This window comes from Gouania willdenowi, chromosome 14 (genome assembly GCF_900634775.1).
Source record: "Gouania willdenowi chromosome 14, fGouWil2.1, whole genome shotgun sequence".
Taxonomy (NCBI): Eukaryota; Metazoa; Chordata; class Actinopteri; order Blenniiformes; family Gobiesocidae; genus Gouania; species Gouania willdenowi.
Window position 1 is genome coordinate 8,746,880 of NC_041057.1, and position 19,190 is coordinate 8,766,069.

Consider the following 19,190-nt stretch of genomic DNA (forward strand, 5'->3'; position numbering starts at 1 on the left):
GCAAATGAGACACTTCATACCCCGCCCCCTCTCCAGGTTGCAGAGGTGACACTCGGTTCAACTCCACCCTGTTCGGCCGTTTTTGTAGTTTGATAGAAGAGATACGATTATGTAGCGGCGCAGAAACTTTTTATTCACACGTTATTTACAAATTGTCAGCAACAGAAGACTTGTCCATCCAGCCTTACATGTTCGAGCCAGAGTCTGACCTGGCAGAGCGGGATGAAAATGATGATGATGAACCTGCAGAACAACGTCTTCATATGGATGTTAACAAGTGAGCTAACACAAGCGCCAAGCTAACGCTAGCGCCAAGCTGACGTCACGAAAATCATTTTAATACAGTCTTTTCGGAGACAAAAACGGCAAAATGAAATGACTAATGAAAACTTTATACTTAAATTAAATCACGTAGGCCAGATCATCAAGGATCTAAAACGAGCACACAGCGCTAACATATGAAGATGGTGCAACTGCTAATGCTAACAAAACAATGACAGGGACGTCTTATCATCACACTTTTTAGCGTTATTTACAGCTTACCGAAGTGCTCTGTTCGTCGTCTCCAAAGATAGAAGGAATTGAACCCTCAATCAGACAAAGTATTTCAGCAAATCCTTCTTTATACTGGCGGAGGTTGCAGAAGCAGTCATCCTTGAAGTGCTTCACGCACACAAAAATGACCTTACCCACAGATGTGGGTACATTTCCGTGAAAAATAAAAGTCAACCAGGCACTTTGAAAAGGTTCTGATGCTGGGAGACGGTGTAATGAAGCGTGTGGGTTACTACATCCAACAACCGAACATTTTGACTTATCCTCTCATAACTTCAGCATCCTTGAGCTTGGACTACAAAATAAAAGCGAGAAATAAAAATGGCGAATTGCTCGAAGTGTTGGGCATGGAGTCGATGTCCTAATTTGGCAGTTCCACTGCAAATACTGTGACGTTATTGTTCAAAAAACGTAATAGAGAATAGAAAAATCAAAACAGATTGAAAAATATGACCAAAACAGAATATAAAGATATCAACGGAGCACCTGAAGAGACTAATTTTAACTTTTCTGTACTTCTAAACAATCTAAATATACAACAAAATGCATTTAAGGGCTAAAAAAGTGGATTTAGCATGATATGTCTCCTTTAAACCAGTAGAGAAAGCGTTTAATTGTCTGTATTCATTAATTTATTCATTAATTTATTCTTTCTCTTTTTTCCTTCAGATTCCCAGTTTCCAATCGACATCTCCTCAGTGAAAAGGGACCATGACTTTTTGGACAGAGACCTGGTGGAGCCTCTGTGTCGGTAATGTTTTTTTTTTTACGAGTCCAGCTTTTTGCACTTCACACTCACACGTCTTCAGACCTTTTTCTTCACAATGTGTTTTCATTCCTCACCCCGGTGTGTCCTCGTAGTCTGGAACTAACCGCCTCTCATTAGATGTCTGACCCCAAACCGTAATGAACTCCCTGTCCAGGTCTCACTGTGAGACACCAATCCTTTGATCCCGTCGCCTCCCCCCCCCCTCCACTGCGCTATGATCTCCAATTCAAAGCACAGAGACCCTTAGGGGGCACAATAAGGAGAAGGGGGTGAGGGTAAGGGTGGGGGGGGGGTGCCAGTATATTCCAGCAGATGTCTCTGAGTGCGTTTCAAGTCTGTATGATGTTTCTTTTTCACATATCACATTTCCTTTCGCATTGAAGTCTGCCAAGCTCACACTCTTATCTTTAGCTTTGCTCTCACCTCTGTCACCCAGTGTTTGAGGAAGAGGAAGGTGTGATAATTATAGCATCAGTGCAGCATCCAAACACTCATAACTCTCTCTAAATTCCACGTTATATTTCATTGTGTGCAGTGGTGAAGCAGAGATTTTAAAAGTGAGGGTGTTCTAAGTGTGGGGCAACTGTCGACTCCCAATTTACTTTATTAAATTAATTTACTAAAACCATGATAAAGCCGTTATTAAGTCAGCGATACTCAACATGTGGCTCTTTATGTCTTAATTTGAATTATTATTCCCCCAGAAAATCTTAAAATACCTTTTTCTTTGGCCATTTTGCAACTTCCTTTGTCCCATTTTGGATCCTTTTCTCCCAAAAGTTTGACAGTTTTTTATTATTTTCAGATTTTAACTTCCTTTTGCCAATAAACATCCCTTTTTACTCATTTCTGTCAAGTTTTGTAAGTTCTTTTTGATACTTTTATCCCATTTTTGTTGATTCTTTAACAACTTTTCATCCAAATAAGCTATCTTATGCCCAATAAATACCATTTTTTTTTGTTCCCAACATTTTGCCTCTTTTTGTTCCACATTTTTGCCCTTTTTCACTATTGTTTTCCACATTTTGCTCATTTAGGCTACCTTTTGTCACTGCATAACACCTGTTTCCTCTTTTTTGTCCATTTTTAGCCACTTTTGACTGCTTTTGGCCCATTTTAGTCACTTTTCACTCTTTTCTTGATATCTTTTTTTGCGCCACTTTTGGACCAATTTTTTTTGCCACCTGTTACTCATTTTTTTGTCACTTCACTTACACTTTATTCATCGCTGTTAACTTTTTGTTGACCTTCTCTTAATGACGACTTCGTCAAAATGGCTGGCTGTGATTGGCTTCATCACCATTCAGTGAATCTAACTGGACTAATACGTTTTCAACAATGAATCTCTCTGTAAAAAGTGAGGGGGATTAATCTTTGTTTTTATGAAAGTGCAGGTGATCGCCCACGGGTGAGACGTATATAACACCAATTATATATAGTGGTCAATATTTTGGCCAATTATTAAGAAGTGTAAGCCTGTTGATGATTGGAGTGAGAGCAATCGCACAATGTGGGATCTCTACAGATTTCTACAGTTTTGTTAGATCTTTAAATATTTCACGAGACAAGAGTCCCCAAGCACATTTTAAATGAGATGCCAACACGGACGCCGCCCTCCTATCCTAACAAGCCGCTCCTCACATCTACAGAAAGCAGAAGGTGGAGGCAGTGGGTGGGTAAAGCCAGCGTCTCACAGGAGGGGGTCAGATGAAGGGAAGAAGGCAGAAATTAGAGGGGAGGAGTTAGATACACTCCTCAAGGGTGAAGATCAGTTACCGTGGAGTGATGCCAAAGAGGAAGAGGGGGAGAAAACAAGGAAGGAAGGGAGGGAGGAGAGAGTCAGAAGAAGTAACGACAAGGGGAGAAGATCAAAAGGCAAAAGAGGAATGCCTGAAAGGAAGCGTTAGAGGGTGGGAAACGGGATTGGTGATAGATAGAGAGAAAGAACACAACAACCAATAGAAAATATCCAACGTGTCAACACAAGCTTACGCGTGTGTGTGTGTGTGTGTGTGTGTGTGTGTGTTACAGACGTTTAAATACTTTGAACAAGTGTGCCTCAATGAAACTGGATGTCAGCCATCCCAAGAAGAAAGTAAGTGGCCCAAAATCAGGCATGTGTTACCTGAACTGTGACATTTTCTAAATCTAAGACATTAGTGACCTTTTAATCTGACTACTATAAAATGGTAGGATGAATAGGGTCGGTTTTCTGCAAATCTTCTATATAGATCTTGGTTGTTGTTGTAAATTATAATCACTTACCATATAGAATGTCCTCAAATGTTGTGATTTATCAAATGACTTTTATGGCAGTTTAATGCAGTAAGTATTTATCATTGCACTTTATTGGTGTATTAGTGACGACAAAAGCCCATTGACACACTGTTAGTGTGATTTTTTAACTCCAGTATAAATCGCATCATTTGTTAAATTTTTACCGTTTTTTTTTTTTTTTTTTTTCTAGTAAAGCTTTCATCCACCATTTCTAATCTCAGGCAAAATACATTTAATTTAGTAATTCGTTTTTTTTAAATGCAGAAAAGTACCGGTTATGAAAGTTTTTCTTCTGACTTCCAACTCAAACACTTGAGATAATTCTACTTCCTGTAAGTAAATCAGCATGATGGGTGTTAAAGTGAAGAGCTCACTATTGTTTCAGACAATAACACTGCATAATTTCATTTATTTACAGAAAGGGATCTAATAAATTTAAAAAGTATTTTACTTAAGAATCATTGTTGATTTTTTCTTTTATTGTTGTCACATTTTTGTCCTGTATGAAGAAGAATTGAATGTTCTTTTAATTTAAAATGAAACCAGTTTAAATCTTTTGCCACCCTTAAACAAAATATTCCCAGATTTTCCATCCCTCACAAGTTATATAATGAAAGCCAAAACCTGAGCTGTTTATTGTTGCCCAACAGAGTGAAGATTCTGATGAAGATGATCCGTTGGCCATCAGTAAACGTTGGACTTTTGAGTGGAGCAGCCGGCGTTGGTCCCGCCTGCAGGACTTCCTGTTGGACAGCCCGATCGGACAGGGCGTGGGTCTGCACAGCACCGTGAGCAGCGAGAGTGTGCTCACCGACCTGAGCGAGCCAGAGATTACAGAAATCTCCTCGCTCCACAGCGAGGACTCTGCCTCCGCCATGCTGGATTCCATATCAATGGCGTCCCTCTCCGCTTCCTACCAACCACCAAGGGAGCTTCCGCACTACAACTCTCTGCCAATCAAAAGCAGCCGCCACGGACAGGGAGGGCGGAGCAAAGCCAAAGAGTTTCTGCAGCGGATGGAATTAATGCGTACATGGGGTCCGTCGACCAGGCGGAAAAGCTCCAATCGTAGGCCGCCGCTCGTCATTAGTGGGCCAGTGTTGCAAGGGGAGGAGCCTCACGCACTGCAAATGCTCCAGTGTACTCCCATCAGCCAATTAGAGAACAATTCTCAACACGATCAACAAACCAATGGTGACACTTCATCTGTTTCAAAGTATTGTAAAGATTCAACGATGAGTGCATCCCCAAGTGAGGAAAAAGTGATTCCACGTGTAAAGGAAGCCAAAAAAACCCGCACGGCCAGTAAGAGAAGCAGCGTGTACCTGGAGGACATGGACCTGCCCTCTCAGGGAAAGAGGACTGAAGGTCAGAGCCCGTTTGGCAGAAACCAGTTCCACTCGTATGAAAACCTCCTCATTCACATCCCTAAAGACCATAAACCGGGCACGTTTCCAAAAGCCTTGTCCATAGAAAGTCTGGTGCCTGCACCTGGTGACAAACACAACGGCTCCCAGACACACAACCTAACACCAAGTCCTGATGATAGACTTTGGTCTGGTAAACCTTTATCCAAACCCTGTCCTGGAGCTCCTCGGGGCAGCAGGGTGAGTGTTTACGACAACGTTCCTGGCTCCCACCTTTACGCCAGCACAGGAGATCTGCTTGACTTGGAGAAAGAGGACAATCTCTTCCCTCACCTGGATGACATCATTCAGCACGTCAGCGGTTTGCAGCAAATAGTGGACCACTGGAGCCGCAGCGTTCTCCCCGACGGGGAAACGATTGAAGGGGAAGAGGAAGGGGAAGGCAGGACCACCCCCAGTGAAGGTGAAAGAGACGGGGTCTCCTTAAATGACACAGATTCTACAGGAACCAGTCGGGAGAGGCGGGACTCTGGGGTTGGGGCCTCTCTGACCAGACCACGGTGAGTTGATCCTGGGTGTATTTTTTTGTTCTTTGTTTGTTTCTATCAAACCCTCGGTAATTTTTGGTAGTTTTTGTCTTGTCCTGTCTTGTACTGTCCTGTTAAGTTCAGAGAGTGTTTAAGAAGTGAAATCCACTTGTTTCATGAAACGTGAAGTTAGTTAGATATGTTGACGAGGTAGAGCCACAGATTTGTTTGCTTTATTGTTGTAATCTGTGCTTTGAAATTTACATTTTATATTTATTTAAAGTTTAAATAATTCTGAAATTGGTTATTATGCAACAGATTGATTTATTGCTTGTGTTCATTGAAAAATACATGCATGTTAAATCGCATTCACAATAATTAGATTATTTTCCAAAATCGTTCAGCCTTAGCTATGAGTCACATCGAAACATGTTTAAGAAATTTTAAGTCTCTCCTTAGATTTCACTTATCTTAAATTTTAAAATGATTTCCTGGATTTTAAGGCTGATAGTGTTTTTTTGGCCAAATGCTGCTTCAACAATAACTCATCCTACTGAAAAATATGTCTAATCTCACTCTGTATTTCTGAGAATGGGAAACTAACTATTCATGTAACAATAATAAGCCCATCATTAAAAAATATACTAACCGTGCACCAACTGTAAATTGTGTTTCACTCACTGTTTTCTTTGCTTTGCTTTTTGTTATTTATAGTAACTTGTAAACAATGTGTCTACCGTGCTGTTTTTCACTCCTGTGATGCTTTCTTGCAGCCATATTCTTCTGATCAAACGCAGCAGACAGAGCGAGGCCTGTATTCACACTGACTGTCATTGTTTGTGTTGTTCTTTCCTCGTCTCAGAGTACGATGGCCCAGTTTCAGAACCTCTGATCGTCTCAACCAGTCAGCGTCTTCTCTGCAGATCAGCAGCCAATCAGCAGGCCAGCTCAGTCTGCTTCAGAAGTTCTCTTTGCTCCGTCTCACCGCCATCATGGAAAAATACTCAATGTCCAACAAACATGGATGGACATGGTGAGCATATGCACAAAAAACGTATTTTACCTACTTTTTACCTATGGGGCTATCAGCTTTTTTTGCAAATGTTATTAAGCATTTTAGTTTATCATTAAAATGACAACTGGATTCAAGTTGTAATCAATTTAAAATATAAAACCTGTGAGACAATTAATCAGAGAAAGAAAAGTGAAAGAGATAAGACGAGGCAATAATAAGAATTTGGACAGCATGTGTCAAAATCAAGGCCTGAGGACCAAAGCATAGCAGCTTTTCTCAAGTGGGGGTACACAATGGCACTACGGGGGTAGGTTTTTGCTTTTTTTTTTTCCAGCGTTACTTTTTATTGGTTTTTGAACAACAGTTTTACACATACGCATTGTCACGCAGAATGATTTATCCCCGTGCATAACCACCATATCAAACGCAGACAGGCTTGCAAATAAAAATAAAAGACATAACACACACTTCTTGTGTCCATTCTCATATATACACATATCTATCTATAATGCAAGACATTCTGTGTGTGTCCGTGGACCAAATATCTCCCTGACGCAGTGTCTGATCGACCTGAAACTTTGTCAACGGCTTTCAAATACCCCGAGTGTGTGCATCCGTAATTTGGGAATCATTTGGTCATTCCAAAACTAATTTAAAACCAATTTGAAATGACCAATCCACACTGTGGAACTCTTGTTCAAACATTGTTTTAGAACACTGATGATGTCATCAACAGTGATGTCATCAGAGTTCCAATCAGAATGTTCTAACTGATGATGTCATCAACAGTGATGTCATCAGAGTTCCAATCAGAATGTTCTAACTGATGATGTCATCAACAGTGATGTCATCAGAGTTCCAATCAGAATGTTCTAACTGATGATGTCATCAACAGTGACTTCATCATCAGTGTTCAATTCTATGCTAATGCTAATGCTAAGCTAATGCAGTACGACGCTGTCTGCCTGTACACAATAACTTGAAAAGTTAAGAATTGATTTTGATGAAATTTTCAGGAAATGTTGATGATGGGTCAAGGAACAGATTATTACATTTTGGTGATGTTCTGGCTACCAAAAGAAAATATATAGATATATATATATCCCATTCATTTTCCCATCCACACTGTGGAACTCCTATTAATGTCAATATGAATACATACTTCTGACGGGCATTTTTTTTTAAATCAAATAATAATAATTCAATATAAACTGGATGTCTTTGGATGGAGATACTCAAAGTTCTCCATCAGTCTATATTGATCATTATAGAGTAATGTGGGAACTGCAGAGAACCAACTACTCGTCATCTCTAGGTTCTCTACAGGGGGTACTTTAGAGAGAGTGTGTAATTAATAAATGAAAGCAAAAAAATAAATAAACAAAAGGATTTATTTATTTATTTATTTTTAGTTTAAAATGATAATCATAATAATGATGATGGAAATTATCTTAATTAAAACATGAACTGAAAATACAAAAGTCAGTCTTGTCTCCCACACCAGGGGAAAGGATAAAAACTATAGAAATACATCTATTTAAAAGCCACTAAATGCTGTTTCATTCCACTAATTTACAAAGTAAGATTTTTTATAATGTGTGTTATCACTCATTCATTTCATCATTATGCTCTATAGTTGTTTTTTTCATAGTATTCTGAGTAAAATGTTGGAGCCAGACAAAGGGGGTTCTTGGATACAGAAATAAGAGAAAGGTTTGAGAACCTCTGCTTTAGCATTCAATCAACCCACAGAAGAAAGTAAAAACATGGCAGAGAAAACATGAATGATTGTTTAACTTACTAAGTAATCTGGTTATAGGTGTCTTAGTCCCTCCAAATACACAAATTAAATAAAACTTCACCATATCTGCAGGGCTGATTAAAAATTGGTCACAAAATCCAAAGAATTTTAGAGAAAATCCTGCAAGAACTGATATCTGTCAGTTATTGCTTGGTTATTGTCAATGCCTTTTATATTTTATGTATCATTTATACACGGAAGTGCAAAGTAGGGCACATTAATGTTAAAGTTGCTTATTTTCACACTTATAATGTTTGGCCCACTTGAGATTAAACTGGTCTGTATTTGGCCCCTGAATGGATTATGAATCCATTCATAATAACTGTAGAGCACATTAATAAAGTGGTGTGCATAGAGTATAGATAATGGTCTTATGGGTTTTTTTGTAGTTCTGATACACAATAATAAACCTAAATTTCAGCAGTTTAAAGGATTTTTGCATCAGCGCTGATGTAAAAAGGTACGTGTCACATGACCGTCAGTGGGCAAGATGTGCACAAACAAGCATGCCTTTGTGTAGTTAACGTCGTGTCTTGTCGGGTTTAATCGTTCCCAGGGGGGAGATTCTGTGGACCAGCAGCAACATAAAGAGAAAGATAATGAAAGCATTGGCCGCTCACACAACAAACACACACACTTCCCTAATGGGTTTCTGTCCATCACTCCCAGGTCTGTGCCCAAGTTTATGAAGCGCATGAAGGTGCCAGACTATAAAGAGAAGAGCGTGTTTGGTGTTCCCCTCATTGTCCACGTCCAGCGCTGTGGTTTTCCACTTCCTCTGTGTTTGCAGCAGGCCCTTTGTCACCTCAGAACACATTGTTTGGACCAGGTTAGAAAACATTTACTTGATCCAAGTAATTGAATTAAACCTCTGTCTTTTCTGCACATGGGTTTCTTCATTGAATTTATTTAAAAACATTTTTTAGGTTGGATTGTTCCGTAAATCTGGTGTGAAGTCACGTATTCATGCTCTGAGGCAGCAGTGTGAGCTGTGCCCAGAGTTTGTGAACTACGAGGACCAGTCGGCCTACGACGTGGCGGACATGGTCAAACAGTTCTTCAGGGATCTACCAGAGCCTCTGCTCACAAGCAAACTGGGGGAGACCTTTCTTCATATCTACCAGTGTAAGTCTGTAATGGGTCAATAATGACATATAAGGATTTCATAAAATGGGCATCAACGGGCAAGGTTTCTATGAATGTTATGATGGAAATAAATATAAAAATACTTTGTAATCTTATACAGGACTATAATATGAACTAAATTTGAATAGATTTAGAGTAATTTTAAATATTTTTAACACAGCAGTCATGGCCAAACAGTCGCACATTTAGACGTAATAAATGACGTAAAGTAATTTAGTATGTAACATTTATTTATTTTTTATCTAAGTAAGCGCATATATACTAAGGGTGTAGGAAAAAATTTAATTGGTTTTATTTTGGGATATTTCACCGTGCAATTTATTGTATTGATACAAAAAACGACAAAATATTTTTTTATTTCTATATATACATAGTACGTAAACGTGCGGTCACTAGGTGTTTGTGAACCACGTCAAACCTTGTCACTTTATTTTTATTAAACATACTGGGCACTTTTTATAGACGTATGTGGTTACTTTTGAGAGTTTTGTTAAACATACCACTTGTTTTTGATATTGGTACTCTTAATTATAGTTACCATTTACTTGTTCTCGCAAGTAAAAAAAAATTGAAATAAATTGTATTTCAAACAATGTTGTACTTTTAAAGGTGAAATTTGTCATTATTGATATATTGTGACATGCACATCGTAAATTTTTTTCGTATCGTCAGATTCATGGGAATGCACACCCCTATTATAAACTAAGTTTCTATATATCAATCTTTATATGCATTTAGGTATCACGTCATTGACCCTAATACAATGACTCTGCATTAATTAAATAAATTCAGCCACAAAAACGTATGTTTGTTATTCTGGGTTGGATTTTGTGGTTAAAGGATCTTATCTCATGATGTGATCCTCTCGCTTCCATTGAGCAACGACTTCTCACTCCTGCTAAGTCCTTTAGCAGCTTAGTGTTATGCAAGTGGGATGAAGGTTCAAGCATTTGAAGCATTCTCAGCGTGTTCATCCAGTATTAGGCCTCAGTTATTCCGGAACGCTCTGGAGGTATTACATCTCTCAGCTGCCCAAACACACCATGTGCTTTCCCTGGAAGAGCTTGTGGAATTTTATTTTCTGAACTAGACCCAAATGAGTAGAATATGAAGTGAACAAGAACTCCTGTCATCTTAATTTACTACATCCGTGTTTCTTATTTATGCATTTCAAAAAATGATAAGTCAGTGGAGTTTTGTGTCGTATAGAAAAATACGTACATAAAAAAAAAACACACATAAAATTTCCAGTTAATTTTTTTTATTTTATTTTATTTTCCAGATGTTCCAAAGGAGCAGAGGCTGCAGGCCGTCAGAGCGGCCATCTTGTTGATGCCGGATGAAAACAGGGAGGTTTTGCAGACGCTGCTCTACTTCCTGCACGACGTCTCTTCCTTGGTGGAGGAGAATCAGATGACCCCGATGAACCTGGCCGTTTGCTTTGGTCCATCGCTTTTTCACCTTAGCCTACTGAAGAGTGAGACACTGTCACCAAGGTGAACGCACACACGCACACACACAGACACACACAGAACGTGGCTGTGTTTGAAATGGCACACTCTGTTCTATACACTACAAACTCAATGAGTATATACTATGTAATATATAAACCTGAAAAACACTGAGACTAAATATCTTCGTTGATTCTCCACCTTTGAAAGTTCTGAAAACATTTGAAGCGACAAAGCGACATGTGCTCATTTGATCCATAAAATGCGCGGAAACACATTTCATGCTGACATCTCAGAGATGTTCGGAGACCCTCCATTGTGCAACTAAACACAAATTTGGGTGAACTTCAAAACAAGAGCCCTATTTACAAAAGCATTAAAAAACTAATGGAAAACAAAAAGAGATGCTTTTATTTTGAAAAGGTGGTGTTTGATTTTTAGCTTGAGGCCAGTGTCAATACAGCACGAGTACATCTCAGTACGTAGCAGTCACGTACTGAGATTGTAAAATAATCTCAGTACGGAGGTAAACTCAGATCGTGACACCGGTACCAGGACAATTTTACGTTCCGCTTACAATGCATCCTGGGGCGGTTGAGTATGACTAGTGTGCCCACCGTGCATACTTAAAAAATGACCCGATATAGTATACATCTTGGTTTTCCTCGCTACTCAATGTTTTCATACTATCTAATGTGAACGCACTACATTCTAATTTTGACTTTAGACTTAGTATGAGTAGTATGACATTTCGAACACAGCCAGTGTCATATTCTGACATTCACATACATTATTTATTAAGATACAATTGTCCAACGTCTACTTCGAGTTATATTTATGTGAAGGATTAAACCATAACAATTGCATCAGTGGTTAATTACATTAGAGCTAGTCTTTAATCGTATTATTGTTATGTAACTTTTAATATGGAATACAGTTGGTGCATTTGTACAAAAAATGCTCAAAAAGTTAAACTAAAATCTCAATAAACAAAGAGAAATTATAGAAACAGGCTGACAGCACATCTGGTCATTGCAGCTATGATTCTCTATCAAAAATCTCATCGTAAACATTCAATTTTTGTCCGTTCTCTGTCATCTCTGTGCCTGCAGATCGATCCAGAGGAAGTACACGACGGGCCGTCCCGACCAGAAAGACCTGAGTGAGAACCTCGCTGCCACGCAGGGCCTGGCCCACATGATCATTGAGTGCCAACGTCTCTTTCAGGTCAGGATCACATCCAAGGACTCTCCACTCCACTTCACCTTCCTCCTCCTCCTCCTCCTATAGACAAAGAAAACCAACACCTCTTTGAATGGCAACACACTTAGGTGTCCCTCTGAGTGTGCATGGGTTTGCTTCAAGTCCTTTGATTTCCACTAACAGCCAATAATGATAAATGCTAGCTGAATAAGAGTTCCAGCATTAACAGCAAGAGAGCGAGTGTGTGTATCCGTGTGTCCTTGTGTGCCTATTTTAAAGGAAAAAAAAAACATTTGTACAATTCAAACACTAAGGAATAGAACATTAGATATAAAGATTTACCGTGAAGCAACAGAAACATGCTTTTTCTCCCTGAAAATCTGTTCCCTGAGTTCACTTTTATTTTTAGAACTGCACAGATGAGATGTGATGTGCTCTATATTCTCCGGCTGTTTAACAGATCCCTGAGGAAATGGTGACCCAATCTCGTAACTCATACATGGAGGCAGAGCTGATGGTGCCGCCGCTGGACGAGCTGTTCAAGGCTCACGAGGACACAGTGGATGTGGAGGAGGAGGAAGAGGAGGAGGAAGGATCGTATCACACTCACATCGAGAGGCTGATTCAAAGTCTGCAGAAAGAGGCCAAAGACAAGAGCAAAGGCTGGGTGTCTCGCTCGACTACTGATAACACAGAACTGTCATTTAAAAAGGTGAGCAGCCATTAGATCAGTATGAAAATCCCAAACCCTGGAGGTTGAGTCGTGAGTCAGACTGAAGGAAACTACCGTGTGATTCTCTGTTTTTTTTTTAAATACACATTTAAATCTATTTTTATCCAGTGGTGAATGACAGGAAAAGGTTACAGTGTAGAGCCTTTGATTGTCTGTAAACATTGTGACGCATTTTGTTGGGCGGGGTTTAGCTTGGAGGCAAACCACCATAGACAACCACATAGATATATAAACACTAGATGACTTGCCCACGCTGTTAGACAATAGGGAGCGACAGAGCAACTTGGTGACCATCTTACCGCAGACACACTAACTTGCTCAATTTTCCATCAATTTTCAAACGGCAAGCGGCAACTTCAACCTGTACAAGCATTCTATGTCATACCAACATATAATAAGGTTTGTAAATTTCATCAAGTTAAGGGTATTTTTGTTTAAATACCCTTAACTACTAGTTACCGTAAAGCGCGTCAGAATGTCAGAACGTCAGATGTCTGAGGTAAGATGGCCGCCGTTGAGCTACACTGACGAATCCCGCTTGCATCATCTAGTGTTTTTATATATATATGTATATATATATATGTATATTTATGCTTTAGCCAGCAGCGTTTCCTGTTTTTGCCTCCAGCCACGTCACTCGTGACGTGGGCCATTAAGGGGTCTATTGTCATTCAACGGTTAGTGAAGAGATCCTGTTTAGGAAACCAAAAAAAAAAATCACTGTTAAGGAAAACTTACTGGAGGTGCCCAGATACAAAATTTTCACTTCCAGTACCAATTGTCTGCACAATATAACAATATAATATATGAATAGAATATTCTACAACTGATTAAAATAAAAAAAATTACAAAACCCTGAAAAAAATCCAAAAAACCCAGTATATATTACATTGGAGATTTTAAATGCCAATATAATCGGATACTTTTATTCTTTTTTTTCATTATTTTGCTGATGTCAGACTGACATCTAATAAAAATATCAGACCACGACACACTCAGGAGAAAAGTATGATGAAAACAAAAGTAGATGGAAGGAAATACCTTTAACATCCAACCATTTATCCATCCATTACACTTACAAGTGGATTTAGAAAAAAAAAAAAAAAAAATGCATTGAATAAAATTGTTATAAAAGTTTAAAGTTGCTCTTATCAAGATGTAAGCCAGACATGGGCAACTGGCAGCCTGGGGGCCACATGCGGCCTTCGCTCCAATTTTGAGCTAAGTAAATGACTTCAGAAAAAAATACAGAAATATACGCTAGACAACATAAATACACAACATGACTCCAAAAACGCACAAAAAGGCAACAAAACCAACACAAAAAAAATGACACAAAATTATCGAAAGACTACAAAATTACAAAACGACTACAAATACAGAAAAATGTCTCCAAAATCACAAAATGACAACAAAAATACACTAACTGACTCGTAAAACACAAAACAACAACAAAATGAGAGGAAAAAATGCAAAATTACTCCAAAAACACACAAAAACATAACAGAAAGTGCAAAATAACTAAAAAACTAAGCAATAAACGACCAAAAACACGTGAAATAACCACACAAACTCATTGTTCTTCCCTGTATTAATGCTCAGATTGGTCATTGTTCTAAATGCTGACATGTATGTTGATAATGTGGCCCTCGGATCAGATACAATCACATTTTTATGGCCCTGCTGTGGTAAAGGTTGCTCACCTTTGATGTAAGCGTTCACATTGTTATCTGTTCCTTTGACACTATGTTTGTGTGTTTCTGTGTCAGGTGGGGGACGGTAACCCTCTGAGGCGATGGCGAGTGTGTGTTGAGGTGCCGGCGTCTCCCGCTGAGGTGCTGCAGCGTTTACTGAGGGAATGTTCACTGTGGAACACTGAAGTGCAGCAGGAAAAGATACTGGAGACATTGGACAAACAGACTGAAGTGTTCCAGTATTCCTGCTCCAACATGGCGCCTCAGCCCTGCTGTGACTACGTGGTACTAAGGTCAGGATCACGATCACAATCACTTTTGTTGCCAAGCAGAGCTTAAGAATCTCATTTTGTAAATAAGTGGAAAGAAACAGTATTTAGTGAAGTGAATCCCAACCTTTTTTTGATCGTGACCCGTTTTTTTTACTGCATTTTAGTTGAGCTAGATTTATATTTCACAAAGTGAAAGTATAGAATTACAGTTGTTTAACCCTTTGGGGCCTAAGGCGTTTTTGCAGTTTTTTCACTGCATTTGATTTTACTTTTCTATTTCATATAAGGAAATTGCTTTTTTTTGTATCATTTTTTTCAGGAGAACCTGCCAAATGTGACTGTGAAGTATTTTCTTTAATATGGCATACTGTATTAACACAGTGGATCTAAAACCACTATAAAAACTCAAATTCGAGTGTTTTTTTTTACTATAAAAGCCAAACTTTTTTAACGAATCATTTTTATTGCTTCTATAGCAAATCTAAACTATATATTTCAAAAACGTATAAACAGATGAATCAAACAACACAGTTATATATAGCTATTTACAGTGAAACGGAAGCAATGTCTCAGGCGATTTTGCACAACTATTTACAAAAACGTATGAATCACAAATATAGGGAAAGACAAATTTTATGTGCCTCATTGTGTTGATATAAAACAATAAATGAATATGCTAGACACTACACTACTGTACACTCCAATCTCACTCACTACACACACAAATCACAGTAATAATAGCTATAATCTCAAATCTCTCAACTCACCCTCTCTTACTCCATCTCTGTTTCCCTGTCGCTTGAAAACATTTTGATTGGACAAAGGCATTTTTCTTCTCAACCAATAGGAAAAATCAATAATATGACGTTTCAGTGTTGTTCTTTTTTGCTGCACAACCCTTTCGCTTTTGTTTTAGAATCGCTCTGCAGCGTCTTCCTGCACGGAGCCTGCACTGACAGCTTAAGAAAGTGTCACAGAAAAACACGCGCACATTTTCCTTCATAACTCTACTTTTCTTTGGCTTATCAACATGATTTAAAGACTGGCTTGTAGTTTGAAATCCGCACTTTCGACACGGATTGAAACGGAGATCCAACGACGCTGCGCTTTGCCACTATTGGCTCTTTAAAATGATCATGTGATCAGGACGCGCCGGCGTGTCCGTCAGCCTCAGATGGTTAAGACTGTGTGTCGTTTTGATTTAAAACAATAAAAACAAATTTAATTTTTCCGAAATTTCAGGCGACCCCAATTTTGAAAAACACTGATTCCTGAAAAGATTTATTTCTATAATTTTTTATCATTTCCGGTTTTCTCACGCCTGAAATGGGACGAGACCAACACTTTATTTGTTAATTTTCCACTCTCTCGCTCTCTCAAGTACCCCCTGTAGTGCCATTGCGTACCCCCAACACTGTTTTAGACAATACAAGGAATAGTGGATGGTGCAAAAAAACAAAAGCAAATCACCAGAGGTGTAAATAATACTGATATATACTGTAATACACAAGTAGAAGTACTGTTGCTTGATTAAAATTGTACTTAATTACAAGTCATACATAAAATCCTCAAGTCCAAGTAAAAAGTAGCTCAATGAAACAATACTCAGAGTAAAAGTTACTATAGTTACTTTCACCCCCCATGTTTATTTTTGATAATAAATCTTGCCACGGTTCCCTTGCATGAAGTAAACATCTCTTGTATAAACTTAAAAAGGAAGAGACCAAAATTTGAACAATTGCAACTCAATTTATGTTCCACACAGACATCTGTATAAAAAAAAAGCTTGACAAAATGTAGGTTTTTTTAAAATAAAAAAATAGTGTCAATGAATTAAATTCCACATTAAAACAATTCTCAGGCTCTAAGTATGTATGAACTTTAAAACTGATAAAATAACGTCCATTCAATGCTGTTTTGGCGCGGTGCATTACATTTAATCTGATTGGTCAGCTATGATGTGATGCATTTGATTGTTTTCTGGTCATTTCATTTTTTGACGCTTATCATGTCCGTTGATCATTTTTAAAACAAAAAATAGTATTTTACTTAGTAAGGGTTGGGTGTAGAAATGTTAATTAATTACTTTACTTATTTTAAAATGTACTTAAGTACAAGTGAAATTACTGATTTAGAAATATACTCAAAAAAGTACAAGTACCCATAAAAGCAACTCATTAACAGTGAGTACTTGTAGTTTACTTGGACAGTTTTTACATATTTCTGTCTTTTTCTTGCTCAGATCGTGGAGGACAGACTTGGGTAAAGGCTCGTGTGCGTTAGTGTGTGTGTCCATCGAGCACGATGACAGCCCTCGCCTGGGGGCTGTGAGGGGTGTTGTGTTAGAGTCCCAGTATCTCTTAGAGGCCTGTGGGACTGGGAGAACCCGACTCACACACATCACCAGAGTGGACCTCAGGTAGAAACCCTTTTTTTATCTTCACTTTCACCCAACACTGCAATCATTAACGTGAAATGCTCGCTCTTCTTGTCTCAGGGGTCGATCTCCGGAATGGTACAACAAGGCTTTCGGCCACATGTGTGCGAACGAGGTCCACAGGATCCGCTCCTCGTTTCTGTCATTAGATCAGACGAACCCAGAGGGAAAGAACTGAGATCCAGAGATGAACCGTAATCCTCCAGCTAGCATGGACCTAGCTTTGTTCATCAGAGCTACAATGAGCTTTACTGTTACATTCTACGTGGACATCAGACACACAGATGGTTTCATTGTCCATGTATCTCTACAGCATATCATTATTTATTTATAATATATTTTTATGGATTTTTTTTTTTTTTTAGCTACAGACCTCAAGTTTCCAAATGTGAACAAGTCTTTTTAGATTTCATTGAGTTGTGATGACATTTTTTATATATACTTATAGATTTTATTCACGTGCATTCATTGTTGAGTGTTTACGATATTTATTTTTCATAACCAGTCTTTGATTTCCTCATTATTTTCGTCTAAATTCTCACAAAAAACTTCTTAAAAAGCATCTGGCATCAACAGATCGAACAAGGTAACAGTTTATTGATATGTTGGGTTACTTTAGATTCTGAAACATTGATTTGGACATTACTTTATTATCCATCCATCCATTCATCCATCCATCCATCCATCACAGATACGAAGGCACGGTGCACCAAATGTTTCTAAATTACATATGTTTCAATAACTGATAAATACTCCTTGATGTAAGTTGGGTTTTGTGAATCTCATTACGTATATATTTTTCAAAATACCCAATTTTTACAAAAATATTCTACAGTTCCCCGAAGATGTTAAAAAAAACCCCAAAAAACAATAAGGACAATATTGGCACATTTTCCAAATTTAAGGTAAAAACAACCCTTACATTCCAGAAAACAATTCAATTTGAATCCAATGGCTGCGTGTGAAGGTATTTTAAGAGTACAGTCGATCCTAACTGTCATTCAAGCTATTTATTGATCAGTAAAACATTATATTTCTGTTGTAATAATCCTTTGATTATTCTGCTTTGAGATGATGCAATAAAATGTATATGTTGTGTGAGGGGTGTTCACGCCCTCATGAGCAGACCATTGTGACCCTGAGGGCAGGAAGAAGCGGGTACAGAAAATGGATGGATGGATGGATGGATGGATGGATGGATGGATGCTCCCATTGTGCTTGAGGGCTTTTCTTCACATAAGGAACCATTGATTGTGCTTTAGGCATTTATTGAATCGTATGTCACCATAGGTTCATCTTCCCATCCCTATTTTCAGTGTTAAACGTATCTAAGTTGTGAAGTTATTATTATGCTTATATTTCTGTTTATTGTATCTGTTTTCTTGTTGTTGATATATCCTGTCATGCTTAAAATGTCTAGGACATGTGACCATTTCACTGCTTCTGGGAAGCATATTTGTAAGAATGTTTGTGTGTGTGTGTGTGTTTGTGCCCACTTATCTGCATAGGCTTTGACTGTAAATACCTTCATAGCTTTCAGTGCCAGCAGGTCAGCAATTATTGATTATTCAGGGTCATCCTATCATATTGATAAGCTGAAATGTGAATCTACCACAGAGCATCTTTGTTAGAGCAGCACAGCCTTGGCTTTTTCTCATTCAGCTGTAGGCAGCGTTGCTAAGATGTTGCTTTGATATTAACTCAACAGTGCCATCGTAACTCTGCTTGGAAGCCTTCTGTGGGGCGTGTGTGTGTGTATGGAGCCACAAAAAGACTGACAAAGTGTGGGTGACTGACATGAGGGCTCGACTGTTTGTGTAGAAGCTCTTAACCAAACTGAGGTGCTGAGCCCTGGAGAATGAATGCTCAGCTGTTTCTGACAAAGTAACAGAAAGCGTAACTGTTGTTTCTAAAAATGGAAATAAAAGAAATTATTAAAAAGG

General features: G+C 38.5%; 1 protein-coding gene across 6 annotated transcripts in view; it reads left to right on the top strand.

Moving 5' to 3' along the window:
• The window catches only part of stard13a (StAR related lipid transfer domain containing 13a), a 67,840-nt gene extending 48,650 nt beyond the window's left edge, over positions 1-19,190 (top strand). For all 6 annotated transcript variants that reach the window (XM_028466084.1, XM_028466087.1, XM_028466086.1 and 3 more), the window contains 12 exons: positions 1,225-1,306; positions 3,356-3,419; positions 4,252-5,528; positions 6,358-6,528; positions 8,981-9,140; positions 9,238-9,436; positions 10,740-10,953; positions 12,021-12,135; positions 12,572-12,823; positions 14,614-14,831; positions 17,053-17,229; positions 17,308-19,190. In XM_028466084.1, the coding sequence (XP_028321885.1) occupies positions 1,225-1,306; positions 3,356-3,419; positions 4,252-5,528; positions 6,358-6,528; positions 8,981-9,140; positions 9,238-9,436; positions 10,740-10,953; positions 12,021-12,135; positions 12,572-12,823; positions 14,614-14,831; positions 17,053-17,229; positions 17,308-17,425 (3,047 nt within the window). In that variant the 3' untranslated portion in view covers positions 17,426-19,190. The remainder of the gene's footprint in view (positions 1-1,224; positions 1,307-3,355; positions 3,420-4,251; positions 5,529-6,357; positions 6,529-8,980; positions 9,141-9,237; positions 9,437-10,739; positions 10,954-12,020; positions 12,136-12,571; positions 12,824-14,613; positions 14,832-17,052; positions 17,230-17,307) is intronic.